This window comes from Nipponia nippon, unplaced genomic scaffold (assembly GCF_047370975.1).
Source record: "Nipponia nippon isolate SJK-2023a ecotype South Korea unplaced genomic scaffold, ASM4737097v1 scaffold_4, whole genome shotgun sequence".
Classification (NCBI taxonomy): Eukaryota; Metazoa; Chordata; class Aves; order Pelecaniformes; family Threskiornithidae; genus Nipponia; species Nipponia nippon.
Window position 1 is genome coordinate 44448555 of NW_028262358.1, and position 15928 is coordinate 44464482.

Sequence of the window (15928 nt, forward strand, 5' to 3'; positions counted from 1 at the left end):
TGGTGATGAGATCACTGACTTAGTTGCACTTTAAAATCCTAACAGATAATTTTTTTTTAGTTTACAGTCAAAGCGGTTGCAAAATGTTTCACTATTCAGCATGAATGTTAGCAACTAAAAGAGACTATTATATATAAGTAAATGACATACATGTGTAGAGAGGTAATATAAATATAATTGGTATTCAAATTGGTATTCAGAGTAGTAGAAATTGGACAAGTCCATCATCTCTATTTAAAAATCTATAGTTCTGTATTTTCCAGGCTTAGGAAAATCTACTGTGAAATTGTTTAGCCAGTTTCTGCTTTGTCCGGCATCAGGTGTGTGGCGGGTGGGGAAGAGGAATTAGACAGCTACCTGCTTTCCTGTCCAAGAGCTCTATTTCCTTTGAAGGTGCTGCTTTCCCTTTTGTAAAAGGGGAATGGGCCAATGCTTCTGCTTTTCCGCTGCCAGTATACACAGCTTGGGAACAAATTACGGCCCCCAGGAAAGCAGCCTCTTACCCTTCTAGGGTAGGGACAGATTGCTTCCCTCTGAAACAATAGGAGAAGCAAAGCAGAAATTCTCTTGCGTTTGTCCTTTGCTTCACACAGCCTGTTCTTGAAACAACCCATTCACACAGCCTCCTCGAGTCAGAGTACCTCCTCGTCCAGATTTCTGTGATTGTATTGTTTTAAGTAATTTTAATGTTTTCCATAAAACTAGTAATTACTGCAATGTTTTAGCTCTTCTCTTTTAGATGCTCTTGTTCAGTAGTTAAACTCTTGATAGTCATCTGCAGAGAGTGGCTCCACTTCACTGCCCTGTTTTCCAGATAGCCAGATGACGGAGAGAAAAGAAGAAACGGTGGGAACAGAAAAGCACTGTGAGCAACTTCCTAAACAGGAAAGATCAGATGTACAAAGCCAAGATCGTGCTAGTACTAGTCCGGTGCTACCAGAGTCTGCCAAATTTGCAGCACTGTAAGGCCAGTTTACTTTACAATTTTGTACTTCAAAGTTATGATGTAAGCTGTTTTGTTTCACTGAGTAGAAATGACATAAACTTTTAATTAACCTCTCTTTCTTTTTGTTTTATTGAGAACAAGAAAAAAGTTCCTCATAGTAGTTTTGAAACATTTTTGTGTCAAGTTACCAGGGCAACAGGCAAAGGCAGATAATCTACCGGGTAACTTCTCAGCAAGACAGTTCTGTCTTGCAAGTAATAAGTGGACCTGAGGCATCTGTGCAAGATGAGCTATCCGTGGATGCAATGCACGTGTTCATAGATGAAAATGGTGAGTTTCTGTAATTGGAATAATTACAATGTGTGAGGAAATTTCCAAAGAAACTTTAGATGCCCTGGAAGGATATTTCTCTGGTCTGTTACTGATTGTATGTGTGCGTGAAAGAAAAGGGCTTAGTAATTTGAAGTCAGATCACCAATACCTAGAGTTTTCAAAATCCACCAGCGACTATCACAGAGCTGAGGCTTACACAGTGCATGAAGTTTACCTTCCAAACATCATCCTCAAAAAATGCTGGCTAGGCCAGAAGACTACTTCTGCCTTTGCAGAAGAACCCCTGGCACTTTCTGCATGGTGAGGAGTTTTGCACTGGCCTGGCTGGGCAAAATGTTCCTCCTCTTTAGTGCTTTGTTCTTCAGCTGGCTCAGACTGAACTCCCTCTGATAATGTGGTGGTTGCTCTTGTTCGGAGTTGTGGTCTGCTACCCCTTTCAAGAGAATTAACAAGTGACCTAGTCTTGCCCCATGCCTGTGCTTGGTATGCCACTGCTCTGCAGCTATTCCTAGAGGCTGAGGCTGTAACCTACTCGGTGGTGGTTTGTTTGAACTCCATGTAGTGCCCTGTGAGGTACTGACCTATACCTCTGAAAGGCAGTTGTCCAAATAGCCGTGTTTCCCTTAAACCAGTGTGGAATGAGTGCTCATGGCAGCTGGGTTCGTGACCCCAAAGATGCTTTGGTTTTCTGCCAGTTCGTCCTGGCCCCGCTTGCAGCCTTGCAGCTCCTGGTGTGCTGTGGGGCTAAGAGCAGCAGCGGCCACTCAGGCAGATGGCATGACCTCTGGCTCAATGAGCAGCGACCCTTCACTTTTTGCTGCATATGCAAGGAGGGAGTAGCAGTGGCTACACTTTCAGCAGAATTTTTCCTTGCTTTGTACTTCCTGACCTCACCTTTGTGAACTGAAAGAAAAAAAATCTGATGATTTCACACTTTACAATGAACTTCTATAGAATAGGTAGATGGCCTTTGCATTTACTTTACATACGTTTTCAATTTTCACTGTAACTTCTGTGTTTTAATTTGTCTCAGGTTTTCAGTTGTTCAAATGTTAATTTGCTTTCTGAAGTCTAAAATAAGCCTCGTGCACAGACTGAAAACTATGTTTATAAATGTGCCTGACCTAAAATGTATTTTTTATGAACTTTGTGTGTAGAACAAATGATCGTATCACCGAACTGATTTTTTTCCTCTGTATTTTCTAAAGGGGAAATTAGATCCTGTTATTTAAAGGCTGGCTGTCAGAAGGAAGGAAATTTTCGACATCAGCTGTCAAATTGTGATTGTATTTCAAATGCTCAGTAAGTAAGCCCTTATTTTTAGAAACGTTAAAAGTTTTTATTGCTAGAAGCTATGAAACTGATTGTAGCTGTGAAAGATGCATGTGAAGAGGAGTACTGGAGAATAAACGTGCTAACCTCTTCTAGAGGTGTCAAAGCATGCAGGTTTTGTTTTGTGCTAAAACAGTGACTGCTTTGTAAGAATATTGATAAGGAAAAGTGAAAAAGAAAGCGAGAACTATTCAGTGTGCTTTCATTACTTTCTGGGAATAGCCGAAGTCAAGTGTGGCGATTATAAATAAGATTGTAAATAAAACAAAGTAGGGCTGTTACCAGCTATTCTCTCAACTGTGTCTTGCTCGCTTCCCATGACTGTTGGATCCTTTGTAGATTTTTAGTGCTGCATCAGTATCAGCCAGTGACATTGCTTCCCGGGGATTCTAGCAGCAGAGCCTTTCACCTTGCATGAAATCTCTAATGATAGTTTGCCACTCTGAAAAGGTATCTGAACAATTTTCTTTTTTGAAGGTCTTTTCAGAATGATCCACATAAATCCCATATTCATTACTGTGGTTTCCACTTCTGTGTGATCTGTTGTTTGCATATCTGTAAAGAGAATTTTAAGTATTCTTAAGTATTTTTATTAAATAATTTTATGTTTTTCATACTGTTACACAGCATTTGGAAAAGTTGAGTGAGAGGGTGAGAAGGGTCGTTGTTAATAGTAAATATTGTTGTTCAAGTGTTTGGCTTTCAGTGGAGACTTTTGAAAAGCTTGGAACCATGTTAAGAACAGTGTTAGCATTTTAGATAGAATGCTATGATGAGAGAAATGAGAATAATGCTTTTAACAGTCAGTGGGCGAAGATTAAAAAAAATAATAATTTGAGTTCATCTACAGCAGAAATGTTCTGTCTGTCTTTAGCAAAATAAAAAAAACCAACCTGGTAGAGTTCAGTTTTGACCTAAAATCAAACATTTTACTTTGGGGCTATTTATCTCTTGCAACTCTCTTTGTTTCACCTTGCACAGAATACTCCCCTCCTCCCACATCATGTAACTATGAACTTGAATCTGTCCTAAATTCAGAAATAGCTTCCTGTCCCCTGACGTTTTTCAGTTAATCTGTTTTTTATAAAAAAAAAAAAAAAGAACAATCTTACCTCTCATATAAGAAGTCTTTCTGATTCTGTCTTTGCTGGATGTTTATGTGACACCTCTTGTCTTCCTGTACTATGTTAAGTGCTGTTTTTCAGTTTGTGGTTTGCAGACCTCTAGGGATGTGAATTATTTTTAAGGGGTCTGCTAAACGTTGTTAAGAGCAAGTTCAGATATTCTTTGTAGCCATTTGCATGCATTTAATTTCTAAAGATCAGCACCTTTGCCAGAAATCTCGGAGTACAGTGACAGTTCAGACTGGGGAACAGAACAAATCGGCAAAGTCCCCAGTGCGTTCCCAGGACTGCTTCTGTATGGGGAGTCAATGGGAAGACAGAACACAAGAGCTTTTCCAAGAACAGAGCAGCATGAAAGAAAGTACAAAGCAGAAGTTCACTTGAAAAATGAGGAAAGAGGACAAGGAAGCATGAAGCATGCTCAAGTTAGTTTTTGCAAGGGTGGTTTGTAATATGTTTAGGCCAGAGAGATTATCGAGAGCTATTTGTTCAATGGGCAGTTCCTACCATCTGTGCATAGATTGAAGGGTAGCTTGGGAAGGAAAGGGTTTTTGTTTTTTCTTCAGGTGTTCACCATCAAGTAATTCTGTATTTAGACAATATGGAACACTTACAGCATTTAGAAAATAGCGGGGCAAATCTGCTTTAAAGACAGTTCAGCAATGAGGCGTCTTTCCTTCCCCTTTTCCCCTACCCCCACCTGCAGGCTTGCACATCACTTATGTCAGGTTAGTTTCTTACCCATGGTTAAAGATAAGCCAAATAATCACAGTTATTAACTAATGATCTTTTTATTACTGAAGAAAAAGACAAATAGAATAAAATAAAGCACAAGGTATAATCAACGATCGCTTCACTTAGTCTTTTCTGTATGTCTGTCTGTGGAGAGCTCTTGACAGAAATTATTCCCTTGAGGGTGGGTCCTCCTCTGGTGGAGATGTGCATTGTGTGGTAGTCCAGACCAACAGGAGATGCTGCTGTTATGAAAGGATATTAGAAAAGAGACATGGAAAGCACCTCTGAGATGTCCCTGGCTTATCTCCCAGCCCATCAGAAAGTTAACTAAGACAATGACTCTGACAGTACTTCTTCGTAAGTACTTGAGATGGTGCAGAAACAACAGCTTTAGGCTTGGGGTCTGAATCTATTAATGAGCCATCCAAATTAGATTTTATGAAGTCAAAAGATGCAGGAGAAAATTAATGCCTGGACGTAAGAGGTGGCATCCTCCTTGAATAGGAGGGATAGGGTTTTGATCTTGGGGAGCCCAGATTTCAGAATCTAGAAAAAGCTCATGGAGAACAATAGATAGGTCTGCAGTAGATGTGTATAAGCTCTTAAACCACTTTTCACCGATCGTTCTTGCTTTATAGTATTAAGATTAAGCTGCTCCTAAAGGGAAAACGTCAAACTGAGTTGAGCCAGTGGACTAACTGTGTGGATGTGCATGGACTGTGCCCTGATGTGCTCCTCCATGAGGAGGAGAATTGGCCCAGTCCAGGTGATGGCAAGAGGCCTCTTGCTTTGGGGGTGTTATTGGGAGAAGCAGCAGATCAGGGGCGCTGGCATGCTAGGAGCTGTGGCACTTCTGACTAACACGGCAGCTGGTGAAGAGGGAAGGAATTTTGACTGGGGAGGGTATGAACTCTGGCTGGTTTGTCAAGAATAATATAATTGCCTTATGAATCGGCCATAGGTAAATACCTTTTAATTAAGTTTTGCAAAACTGGAGAAGGTATTTAAATATTACTCAAAAGAAGCCGTTAAAGAAAGCCTTGAGGCAGACTAACTAATGTTTAACGATCTTAAACTCAAATTATAACTTGCTATTTCTGTCTATTGAGTCCTACGATCATCTGCTCCAGTAATGAAGTCTTAACTGGTCTGGCATTTCACAACAGATTATTAGGAACTGAAATTAAAGTAGTATTTGTGTGGTCTGTAAGCAGTTTGACTTCTCTTCTTGACATGGCTTCTGAAATCCATTTCTCAGAAATAATGCAAAATTTTAACAATACCGCTCTGTCACAGAACTGATGCTGTATTATGTTTTGGGTTTGTGGTTTTGTTTGGTTTTTTGTTGGGTTTTTTTGGGTTTTTTTGGTTTTTTTGTTCTTCACTTTTGCATGCTTCCTGCTCTTCCTTTGCTTGTAAAGGGTTAGGTGGACAACAATGGATTACAATGTGCCAAAGAAAACAAATATCCAAGTTTGAAGGAGTCTGTGCTTTCTTCCTTCAGAGGCTTCTTGACATTGGAAGCAATACTGTTTGAGGGAATTACACTTTGTCTATCAGCAGTCCATCACCTCTTTTTGGCTCTGCAGTGTTGTGAGATGATCTTTGGAGTATTCTCCAGTTTATCAATGTTAATATATATTCTACCTGATTATAATTTTTCTTCTTTTTTTTTTGTTTTTTAGTTTTATTGTCTGCGTTTTCAACTATAGTAGTTGTCCTAATGAAAGATATTACCTGTACCTGCAGTCCGTGTCCTGGAAAATTTCAGAGCTTCTTAAATGTAGCATAAACAGTCTCTTATTAATAATTTCTAAAATTATCCCTTAATTCTGCCAACGGTTACTGAGAGTTAGAATTGTTTCAAACTGTCTACATATTTGTCTCTCACCAAATTGTCTCTCACTGGTCCAGCAGTCCAGCTTTTAAAATATTTAAAACCTGAAGTTAGCCAAGTGAAATTTAAAGGAGGTTTTTATATTGTAATGATCACCAAAAAAAAGAAAAAATCCTTTCCATCTTAACCCTCACTTTGGCAGGTGATTCTTGTTACTGAGTTTGGTAAGTTATTTAAACATTGGCAGGTAGCTAAGCAATTCCCCAGTTATTGTCCATGTAATTACCTTGACCCCACTTTTGTCTGTTATCTTGCCAGCAACACCCCTTGCCAGCAGTCCCTGTGGGATGGGTTCCCTGCTGAGCAAATTGCCTCTAAAACTGATGCTCCCATTACCTTGCCAACTTCACCTCTAGCCATAAATTGCTTTGTGACAGGCTTTGACATGACAAAGTGTAAACTGTGTTCTCAGCTCATGGATTACATTAGAAATGAGTTAAAGACAGACCATCTGAATCTGTTTTGGAGTGAGAAATTGAAAACCATTCTTCTGTCCCATTGCATTAAAGTTGTTGACCGGCCTTTGTCTCTCTTGCAGAGAATCCTTAATGTTTCTGTGCTGTGTGTTTTGAGTATCTGCTTGGTTTCTGAGAAGGCAGATAAGGATGCGAAAGTTCACATTTGTGTAAAACGGGTGCCTGGTGTAAGCATGAGCTGCCTTTTTGCATGGTTAGTTTGACTTATCACCCAATGGCCATTAGGTTTACATCTTACCTGTATAGAACAGTTACAATTTCAAGTTAAAATTCTTCCCATTAGATTGGTGATACAAAGTAAAACCCACAATAATTAACAAGAACGCTTCCTTAAATAAATGAGCTGAAAGAACGTATACATTGAAGCATTCAGGGGTGTATAGCTGTTTTCTGGGGTCATGAGGAACAAGCTGGAGTTAATAAATGTCTTACAAATAAGGAGGTGTCGCTCTGACACACCTTTTCTGTCTGCCACTCTGTGACAGAAAGCAGACATTTCCCAGGAATTTCTTTAATTACCTTGAATGTCTCTTGTAATTAAATAATTCAGTCAGTTTTGATAAGCAGTCAAAAAGATAAATGTGAGCTATCATGTTATCTAGGCGTTACATGTAAAGTGGCTCATAAATATCACTGAAAGCATAAGCCCCTAAAATTACAGTAATTATAATAATAGAATTAATGATTTTTCATAAGTTGCATGATCTGTCCCCAGTACAGCGGCTAATAGGGCCATAAAGTATATATCAATGCCAATATATAAATTTAACAGCAGTCACATATTCTGTGCATACTTGTTGTACAAGGCTAATATATTTTTAAATGTTTAACTACTTTTCTAAATGTGCTGTCTTTGCATACTGGAGCTCTTGTTTAGAAGGTTGAACACCTTCAGCGTGTGTGTGCATACATACTGAAGAAAAACGTGTCAGTATTTGATACCTCTCAGTAATGTAGCTGTCCTCAACATGTGTATGAAATACTGCTGTGTCTTTCTAAGTTATTTGAATATAAGACGATGTTCTATAGGCATGTTGTCGTTCCTGGTTTCACATCTCTGAAAAACTGTTCAATTAATGTAAACTATTGCAGTTTCTTTTCTCAAGTTTTCAAGTACTAAAATAATATACTGCCTGAACGTATAGCCTGTATCTGCTTCCTTCACTTATGTTGCGAAAGACAGAAAAAGTAAGCTTACAACTTGAGGGCTCTAATGCAACACACTTTACTATTTTGATAGTTTCTATGTAGTTTTGCTCCTACCAAAAATTTATTCCAAGTGTGTTCTTGTTAATGAAAGGAATAGTGTTTGGAGAAACCTTGAACACAACATCCAATATCAAAATATAATACTGTTAGGTATGAAGTTGTTAAATAACTGGCTATATTCACATGATAATCTGTGAAATGCTCTAATGATTATGCATACCAATTGCTTGTTGTTTCTGCTTTTCTGCTTCAAATACTTTTGCAAATATTCCCAATCAGAAATAAACTATCCAAAACTTCCATGGTACTGCAGTTCACAGACATGACAGCATGATAGCACTGTGAAACTCGGATGTTTTCCTCCATAAGTTTTACTGATGATCTATCACCATGATTTTTATTTCAGTATAGCATTTTGCTAGCTAATATGACCAAATTTAATGTCAAGAAGGGCTGGATTTATTTCCAAAAAATGTTTTGCATTTTTCCATTGCTGTTTTGCTCAGGTATATTGCAGTCCATCTCTGATATGTTCATGGGTATTCAGGTCTGAGATGAGAACAGGTCATTAAATATCCCTGAAGAGCATGCCAGTATAGGGTCATGCTAGATACCCAATAGTATTTATGGGTGTTTGAGCACTTTTCTCTGCATTCTTGCAATTTTTTCCATTTAAAACACAGAGTTTTCTTTGGTGTGTGTGCAGGCTCGTATGTTAATTACACTTCAAAAAATACAGAAGGTGGTCCACACACAAAATCCCAATGTGGATATGTACATACCAACCTGAGAATGCTCTCTGTATTAACTGAAAAACAGAGATATGTTCAGCTCCAAGGAAAAATGTTTGGGTTTTTTTTGTGGAGGCTTTTTTCTTAAGTAGAAAAAAAGCTGAGGGCTACTTTTTGAGGATAGGACAATTCTGTCTCTCAAATCAAGTATTATGTCTTCTAAAGCCAACTGGAGTTGTGCCCACACAAGCTGTGGAAGCATTTGGCCATTTGTATTTCTTTCAAGAAATACTCTGGCTTTTAGCAAATGCAATTTATAAAGAATATTGCTTGTATTCTTGAGCCCTTTTCCTTCTCTCCTGCGTTAAACTCCTGAGAAGAAAACCATATTGAAACTCCCAATTCTATGCAGGATGGTATCATTATACACATGTATTGATTTTAAAGAGAGAGTTGGTGTCTCTTCAGAACAATCCAAGTTTTTACTGACAGCCATTCAATTTCGTGATGCAAAAGCATTTGATTTATTCAAATGCATATATAAGTTTAAGTGCTAGACCTCTTGCTGCAGTTTATCACTTCATGTGTCTGGCAACAGTCAGCAGTAGCCATAAATTGCATCAGGAGGCTACTATGCTGCGTATGTGTAATAGAAGCTGGAGTTTAAAATAAATATGTAAGATAGGCCACAGAAATGGATGTATGGCATGCAGCTGAAATATTTGAGAACTGGAGCAGAAAGAATGATTGCCCAGCCCTGAGAAAAAAAAAAAAAACCCAAAACAACATCTTTCTGTCTTATCTGCAGATTCTCCTTCCTGCCTAAGTGACACTTGGGCTTTCACTTAAAATTGATTGTATACCTACACCTAACTTGCTGTATACCTTTAAAAAAAAATATTCTAGTTTGAGCCTTCTCCTGCTTTCTTGCTCATGTATCTTTTTAAAATTTATGTATGTAATTATTAAAATAATATAATTTTATGTATGTATATAATTGTATTTATGTACATTTTATTATTACACATTGTTCATCCATACCAGTACAATTCATGCATTCATATTTCACTTTGCATGCTCCATCTGAGCTATTGGTCCTCTAAACTCCTCACTTTTTTAGATGAGGCCCTGACACTAAAACCAGGCTTCTAAGAAGCTATATTAGAGTTTGAGTCTAAAATGCTTTGCTGCACAGATGGAGAACAGCATTAAGAAAAAAAAAAATTGCTTAATTTTTTTTTTTTTTTGAGAATATTCTTTTTTTCTGGAACAGCAGGGCCAATAGGTTAAAAAGAAATAGTTACAGCAAAATAGTGACTAACAAGTACTAAGAAAGTCATTTAAGTTACCTGCTAGTACAGCTGTGGAGTGCTAGTGTTTCTGGCCCTGGGCAAAAGAGAGAACTTCAAATCAATGCATTAACTTACTTGACTTACATTTACATCCCTGAATAAGCTGCTTGAGTGCATTATACTATATGAAAGTATCTATCTGAATGCCTTAGTGGTGCTGTATGTCTCCTGTATAAATCCATTAATGCTGTAACATGTTCACTGCTGGAAAATTCTCTGAACCTTATTCCTCATAGGAGAAGGTAGACTTATAAGTAGATTTTTTTTTTTTTTTAAATTTATTTTTAGTGTTTCAGAATGCCATTTTAGAATGATAAAATATGGTATCACTAAAACATCTTTATATTTCTCAGCAAGGTGACCCAAATAACAAATATCACCCACTGCTCTAGTAATAGGCTGCTGACTCCTAAAGATTTCTGAAAGCTGCCTGGCAGGTTGTGCAGTTCTGCAGCGGAGCACATTTTGAAATGGATGCGACAAATATTATATAGTTCCTTTTGGGATTCGGTGATTTCAGATGAGCTGGTCACCTGAGCATAGTGCTGCTTGGACACATAAATGAGCGTGGTGTGTGCCTGTGCGTGCTGAAAATTATAATGTTTGAATTATAATGAAGCCACTGATTTTTCTGAAAAGTACTCTTCCCAAACTCAGTAGCATTTTCTGGCTGGCTTGCTAGGGACAGGAGGAAACCCTTGTGTTAACTTGGCCAGTTAAAATCTTTTGCTGTATTTGTAGGGTTTTTTAGCCCCTCTTTCACTCTGTGAACACAGAGCACAGGGAGGTGAATATTTTCAGCAGAATGAGACGCGGAGCTTAGAGGGGCCATGCTGCCACATGATGGCAGCAAAATCCTGCTCAGGGCTAGGAGCTTTGGTAGCCCTTTAGCTTTTGGGACTGGCTTCTCTTCCCTCCCCCCACCCTTTCATAAGGACTGCTAAAAGGGATGTTTTAAAAGGCTCTGGAGATAATGGAACCGTGGGTGCTGTTAATGCATTAATTCTAGTAAAGCTGCATCTTCTCAAAATGCATCCTCTAGTTTATTAGCTAGTACATGCTGTTTGTTTTTAAAGTTGTTAGTACATTTATCTTTGGTCTGAAATGTAATAAGCTTAAAAATTATTAATTTACATGCTTGCTATCAAAATAAAAAAAAAATCCGAATACTGAGAAGTAAGAATGTACCAAGTGGATCCCGTTCTTACACCTGAGTAGGAAGGCGTTCATAACTTCCTGCCTTCCTATTGCCCACGACGCTACTGGTAACGTGCTTTACAAGGCCTTTCTGTCCATATGTAGGATCTGACGTAATGAACTCAGTGTGTGCCACTGCTCATTTTGTAGTCTATTGCAAAACTTTAACAGTGATCTTACATCCTTTTCTGTCTGTTATGTCAGTAAATCAGTACATCCAGCTTTCCTGTTCTGTAAACTTGGGTATGTTATCTTGTCATCATTAAAGATGTTATTATTGATAGTTAAAACATGTCAAAAATCCTCCCAAATCCTGTTGCATGAGTAGCAAAATGTGAACAAGATTTAAGAGAGATTTCATCTTTAGCTTGAGATCCCCTCAGAAGTAACCACTAAGGAAAGTTAAAACATGCATTCTGAATTGATAGTATTCTTTTTGAAACTATTAATTTCTTACCAAAAAAGTGAAGATTGCCTTCTCTTCTTCATGTTTTTTCCATGTTTGCTATGATCGGGTTTGTCACATAACTATCCAGTCTTAATGCGGCTATCACTTTTGCATATTGCAATTTTCTTATATATTTTAAGTTGCTTTTTAGTTTAAGTCTTGTTATTTGGTAGTACAATTGGGAACTGTAAATCATCTGCTGCTTAAAAAAAGCAATATCCACAACTAGTGGATTTAATCTCAGTCCCAAATTGTGCAGTACTCTGGTGAGATTAGTGCTGGCACTTGTGTAGTGGAGACCTAATGAGCAATGAGTAGAGATGGAGCAGGCGGCCTGTGTGATGAGGTGTAAAAGTGATTGGGACATGAAATGGCAGGGAGGCCATTTTAGGTGAGAAGGAGCAAAGCTGCTGAGATGGTGGTAGGAAGACATCAGCAATGACATTGAGTAACGAGGTGCCATCAGTGAGCTAGGGGCTGCTGTTGATCCAATGCTTTCAATGTCAGTTCAGACAGCTACATTCGTACCACAAACGGACCGTTTGGAAAGGGCACAAACGTAAGGGCATTTGGAGTTCCTGCTACGTCGTTGGCACTAGCTGGCTTTTGTACAACCGGATCGCTCAGGTCTCAGTTCGGCAAGTCCTTTGAATGCGCCTCAGACCAATACCTCAGAAGTGATTGCTCGTTGGATGTGCAGAAGGGGAGATGCCCAACTCTGAGCTTCACTCTGGCTCTTCTTCAAATGTCACAGCCACAGCTGCTTTGACTTGAGTGGTGTTTTAGTGAGTATTACAAATAGCTTTCAGCTGTATTATTTGTTATCGCCGTGGATATTTGTTACATACTGTTAAGCTTTGTAGTGACCCAGACAGCTGTCTGAAGCAGTCTGGTGGGATCTTTCTGGTTTTAAGCATACGAGGACCAAGAGGAAGGTTCTTTATTGTTGTGACGTTGGTTACAAGGTTCCTTGTCCTTTCTCCTATATGCAGGTTAAAATGAGATTCAGCTAAGACCTGCAAAACAACTTTATTAACGGGGAATTCTTTGTGGCATGCCTGTGTAATGAGCTTACCTTGAGGGGTGTTCACACTCAAGGCTAGCTAATCCTTAACAAAGGGGATGACTTTGGCTGGGTTACATTTGAATGGCTGGGGCCAAATTGTCAGTGGTATAAGGCAACTGTCACAGACTAATCAGAGAGGGAGAAGGAAGAATTTTCCAGTGCTGTATGGTTATACTAAAACATTCTCGGTGTTATATGATTGCTCAACTAGCTTATGTTTACTTAGTGTCTTCCAAAACTGAATTACGAGCCAGAAAAAAATTCTTGCCTTTACAACCAGTTATCGGTAGAGGGTGCTGTGTTGCTTTTGCATTTGATCTGCACAGGTTGTATGTTTATCAAAGTTATTTTTAGTAAATAATTTATTATTCAAAATTTAGTTCAATTATACCTTTGCTTACATTAGCAGTGCAGTTTACTGTAGTAGATCTTGATAACATTAATTTGATTCTGCAAAGAAGAGATTTTCTGTTGAGCAAGATTCCATGTTCTGCTGTGATCAGCTCTGTTATAATGATTTTATGATTAGAGAGTGTTTGCTCCTATTTATATGTGGTAATAAATTTATGGAATCTAGTTTATAGGCTTACAAAAACACAAACACCACCATCACATTTCTTACTGGCATTTGCTGTCAGTGTGATAACGATGTCATCAGATGAGGCATACGGCTTCCAAGTAGCTGTGCAAGCAATTCAGCATCGGGGGGATAGCAAGTGAATGTCAGAAGGAGGTTTAGTGGAAAATAGGGATAAGGAGGAAAAAACCAGCAAACAGGACCTGAAGGGAACAGAAGATGAGGAAAGAATAAGAAGACGGAGAGAGATGAGGCTGATGAATAAAAGGCATAGGAGGCAGATGAAGGCCAGATGACTGCTTCTGATTTTGGAATTGTTGCTTTGCTAGCTCTGCCTTCCCAACTTCTCTGTCCTAATTGCCTTTTCAGGCCTATGAAGTTTCCGACTTTTTCCCACAGTTAGTGTCCCAGCTGCTTGCGGACTCTTCTGTCGGTTGCTGATAGGTGGAGCTGTGAATTTTTTCTGTAAACAGAAAACAGACTATGGGCTCTCTTGGCTTTTCGGTTATCTTCGTCTGGTGGGAGATGATGTGATCTCTTAAGTTTATTCTTGGAAGAAGTCTTATGAGTAAAAGAATTTTGATTTCTGAGAACTGATAGAGCAGAGTACCAGGGGAATATCTTGGCTTATCTATCCGTCCTTCTGCCATTTCCATTCTTGGTAAAAATGGGATAAAAGACATGGTCCAATCTAGAAACACTTTTGACTCCACTTGGCTTTTGTAGAAAGACAGCTAAAGATGCAGAAAGTTATTGGAGATTAACTCTTCATTTAGGAAGTCATGAGCAGCCACTGTTCCATTCCTCTGCTGTTTTGTTGGGTCACCTTTTGGGCAGGAATTTCCAGGGTAGTGTTCCTGCATAACCTGGGCTGTGCTTGCCTTTTTCCTGCTGTGAAGAGGGAGTCCCAGGGTTGCACCCACAGTGACAAGGAACAGGACAGCTCATCCTGAGCAAACAACAAAAAAAAAATCCATTGCTTTCCTTCAAGCTGGACAAGGTCGCCCTTGAGTAGGGCACTTCAAAATACGCAAAGGCACGGCTGTCCTCTGTAGTCCATATCTGTGGGAATCTTCCTCCTGGGAGGCATGCCTCTAGGCTTCCTCCCCTTTCTTGCTGCCTAGATATTTTGGTTGAGATCCAGGATCTTGGATCAGTTCCCATCCCTTCTGTACTCTTTTGTTATTGACTGCTGACAAGGTGCTAAACAAGACCCACAAAGGAGATGTGTTCTTACAGAGGGCTGCCTCGTGGCTAGGACATCAAGTGCGTTGTGAGGACCAAGTCCTCATTTCCTAGTACTGTCCAAAGAGAACATGACAGCTGTCCTGACTCTGTGGAGCAGATCCTGCTTCTGCCTGTAGCAGGAGGAGTGGGGAGTGCAGGGGAAGCTGTTAGGGTCAGGAATGTGGGGTGCTCTCATTTCTACTCAGCTGATAGCTCTGCTGGAGTGGCAGATGGTGAATATCAGGTCTGGGATCCAAGCCTGATAGCAATCAAGGCTTTGAAAAAACTAAACTACCTGGCTCAGAGACCAGAGGCAGGATGGCTCCTCTGGTGACATCCCCAGGCTGCTGGTGTTCCTGTTGGTCCAGGCAGAGCTAGCAGGTCCTGGAGGGGAGAAGGAGAGAGTGTGCGTATTTCAGGCTCTTCAACACTGCTTCTAAGTAATACAGACATTGAAGCTTATCCTGGCACAGTGCTAGCCACTGCAGCTTAAGTTAACAGCCAGTTATGTGCAGGACAGGCACAATTTTAAAGCCTCTTTTGTTGAGCTTAACAAGGGTTACATGACAGGCTTTGGGAATTGGCACCCAAAGGCGCGAGGAAGGTTGAGTTAACTAAAATTAATAAGGCGGCTTGGGGACAAGCATAGGGCATGCAAGATGAGAGTTTTATTCTTTGCCCTGCCACAGGCGTCTTGGCTGACTGTCGGCAGATTGCTCTAGTTTCTTCCTGCTTGTCTTTCCTTTATGGAAAATAGGAACAATAGGTATTGACTACCTTGCATGAGCACCGAGGTGCTTTCACCTCATGCAGATATGAAAGTAATAACAGCCCAAGGCAGGCATCTGGAGGCAGGGGGGTAATGAGCTCAGAGCGGGGCACCTGATGTATTAACCCCATTTGGAGGAGAATAAGCAAGAAGTATTCAAAATAGATCTTTTACCTAAGTAACAATTATTTCATTTCAATATAGTTCTTGCTGAGACCCAGTCAGTCATGTTATGGTAGCACACCATTTCTGCAACCCAACAGGTACTGCTGCTGTAAGTGCAGATTTCCTCAAGTAAACCGTACAAGTGCTGTTTTTACAATACAAAACAGTAAACATGGGGCGGGGGGGGGAATAGCAACTTGCTCAAGGCCCTCCCAGGGTGAGCTTATGCTCAGTACGGGGGATATCTGAGACAGCCTTATGTGAATTAGCTCGTGTATTGTTGTCATCTTTCTAGGGCAGAAGGAAGCTCTTGTAGCCTGAATTCTCAGTAGGGTAAATTCATG

At 39.7% G+C, this 15928-nt stretch overlaps 1 protein-coding gene across 2 annotated transcripts in view; it reads left to right on the plus strand.

The window, feature by feature from the left end:
• The window catches only part of PCNX2 (pecanex 2), a 165017-nt gene that overhangs the window by 21880 nt on the left and 127209 nt on the right, over positions 1 to 15928 (plus strand). For both annotated transcript variants that reach the window (XM_087775005.1, XM_087775006.1), the window contains exons 6-8: positions 815 to 962; positions 1131 to 1276; positions 2488 to 2581. In XM_087775005.1, the coding sequence (XP_087631131.1) occupies positions 815 to 962; positions 1131 to 1276; positions 2488 to 2581 (388 nt within the window). The remainder of the gene's footprint in view (positions 1 to 814; positions 963 to 1130; positions 1277 to 2487; positions 2582 to 15928) is intronic.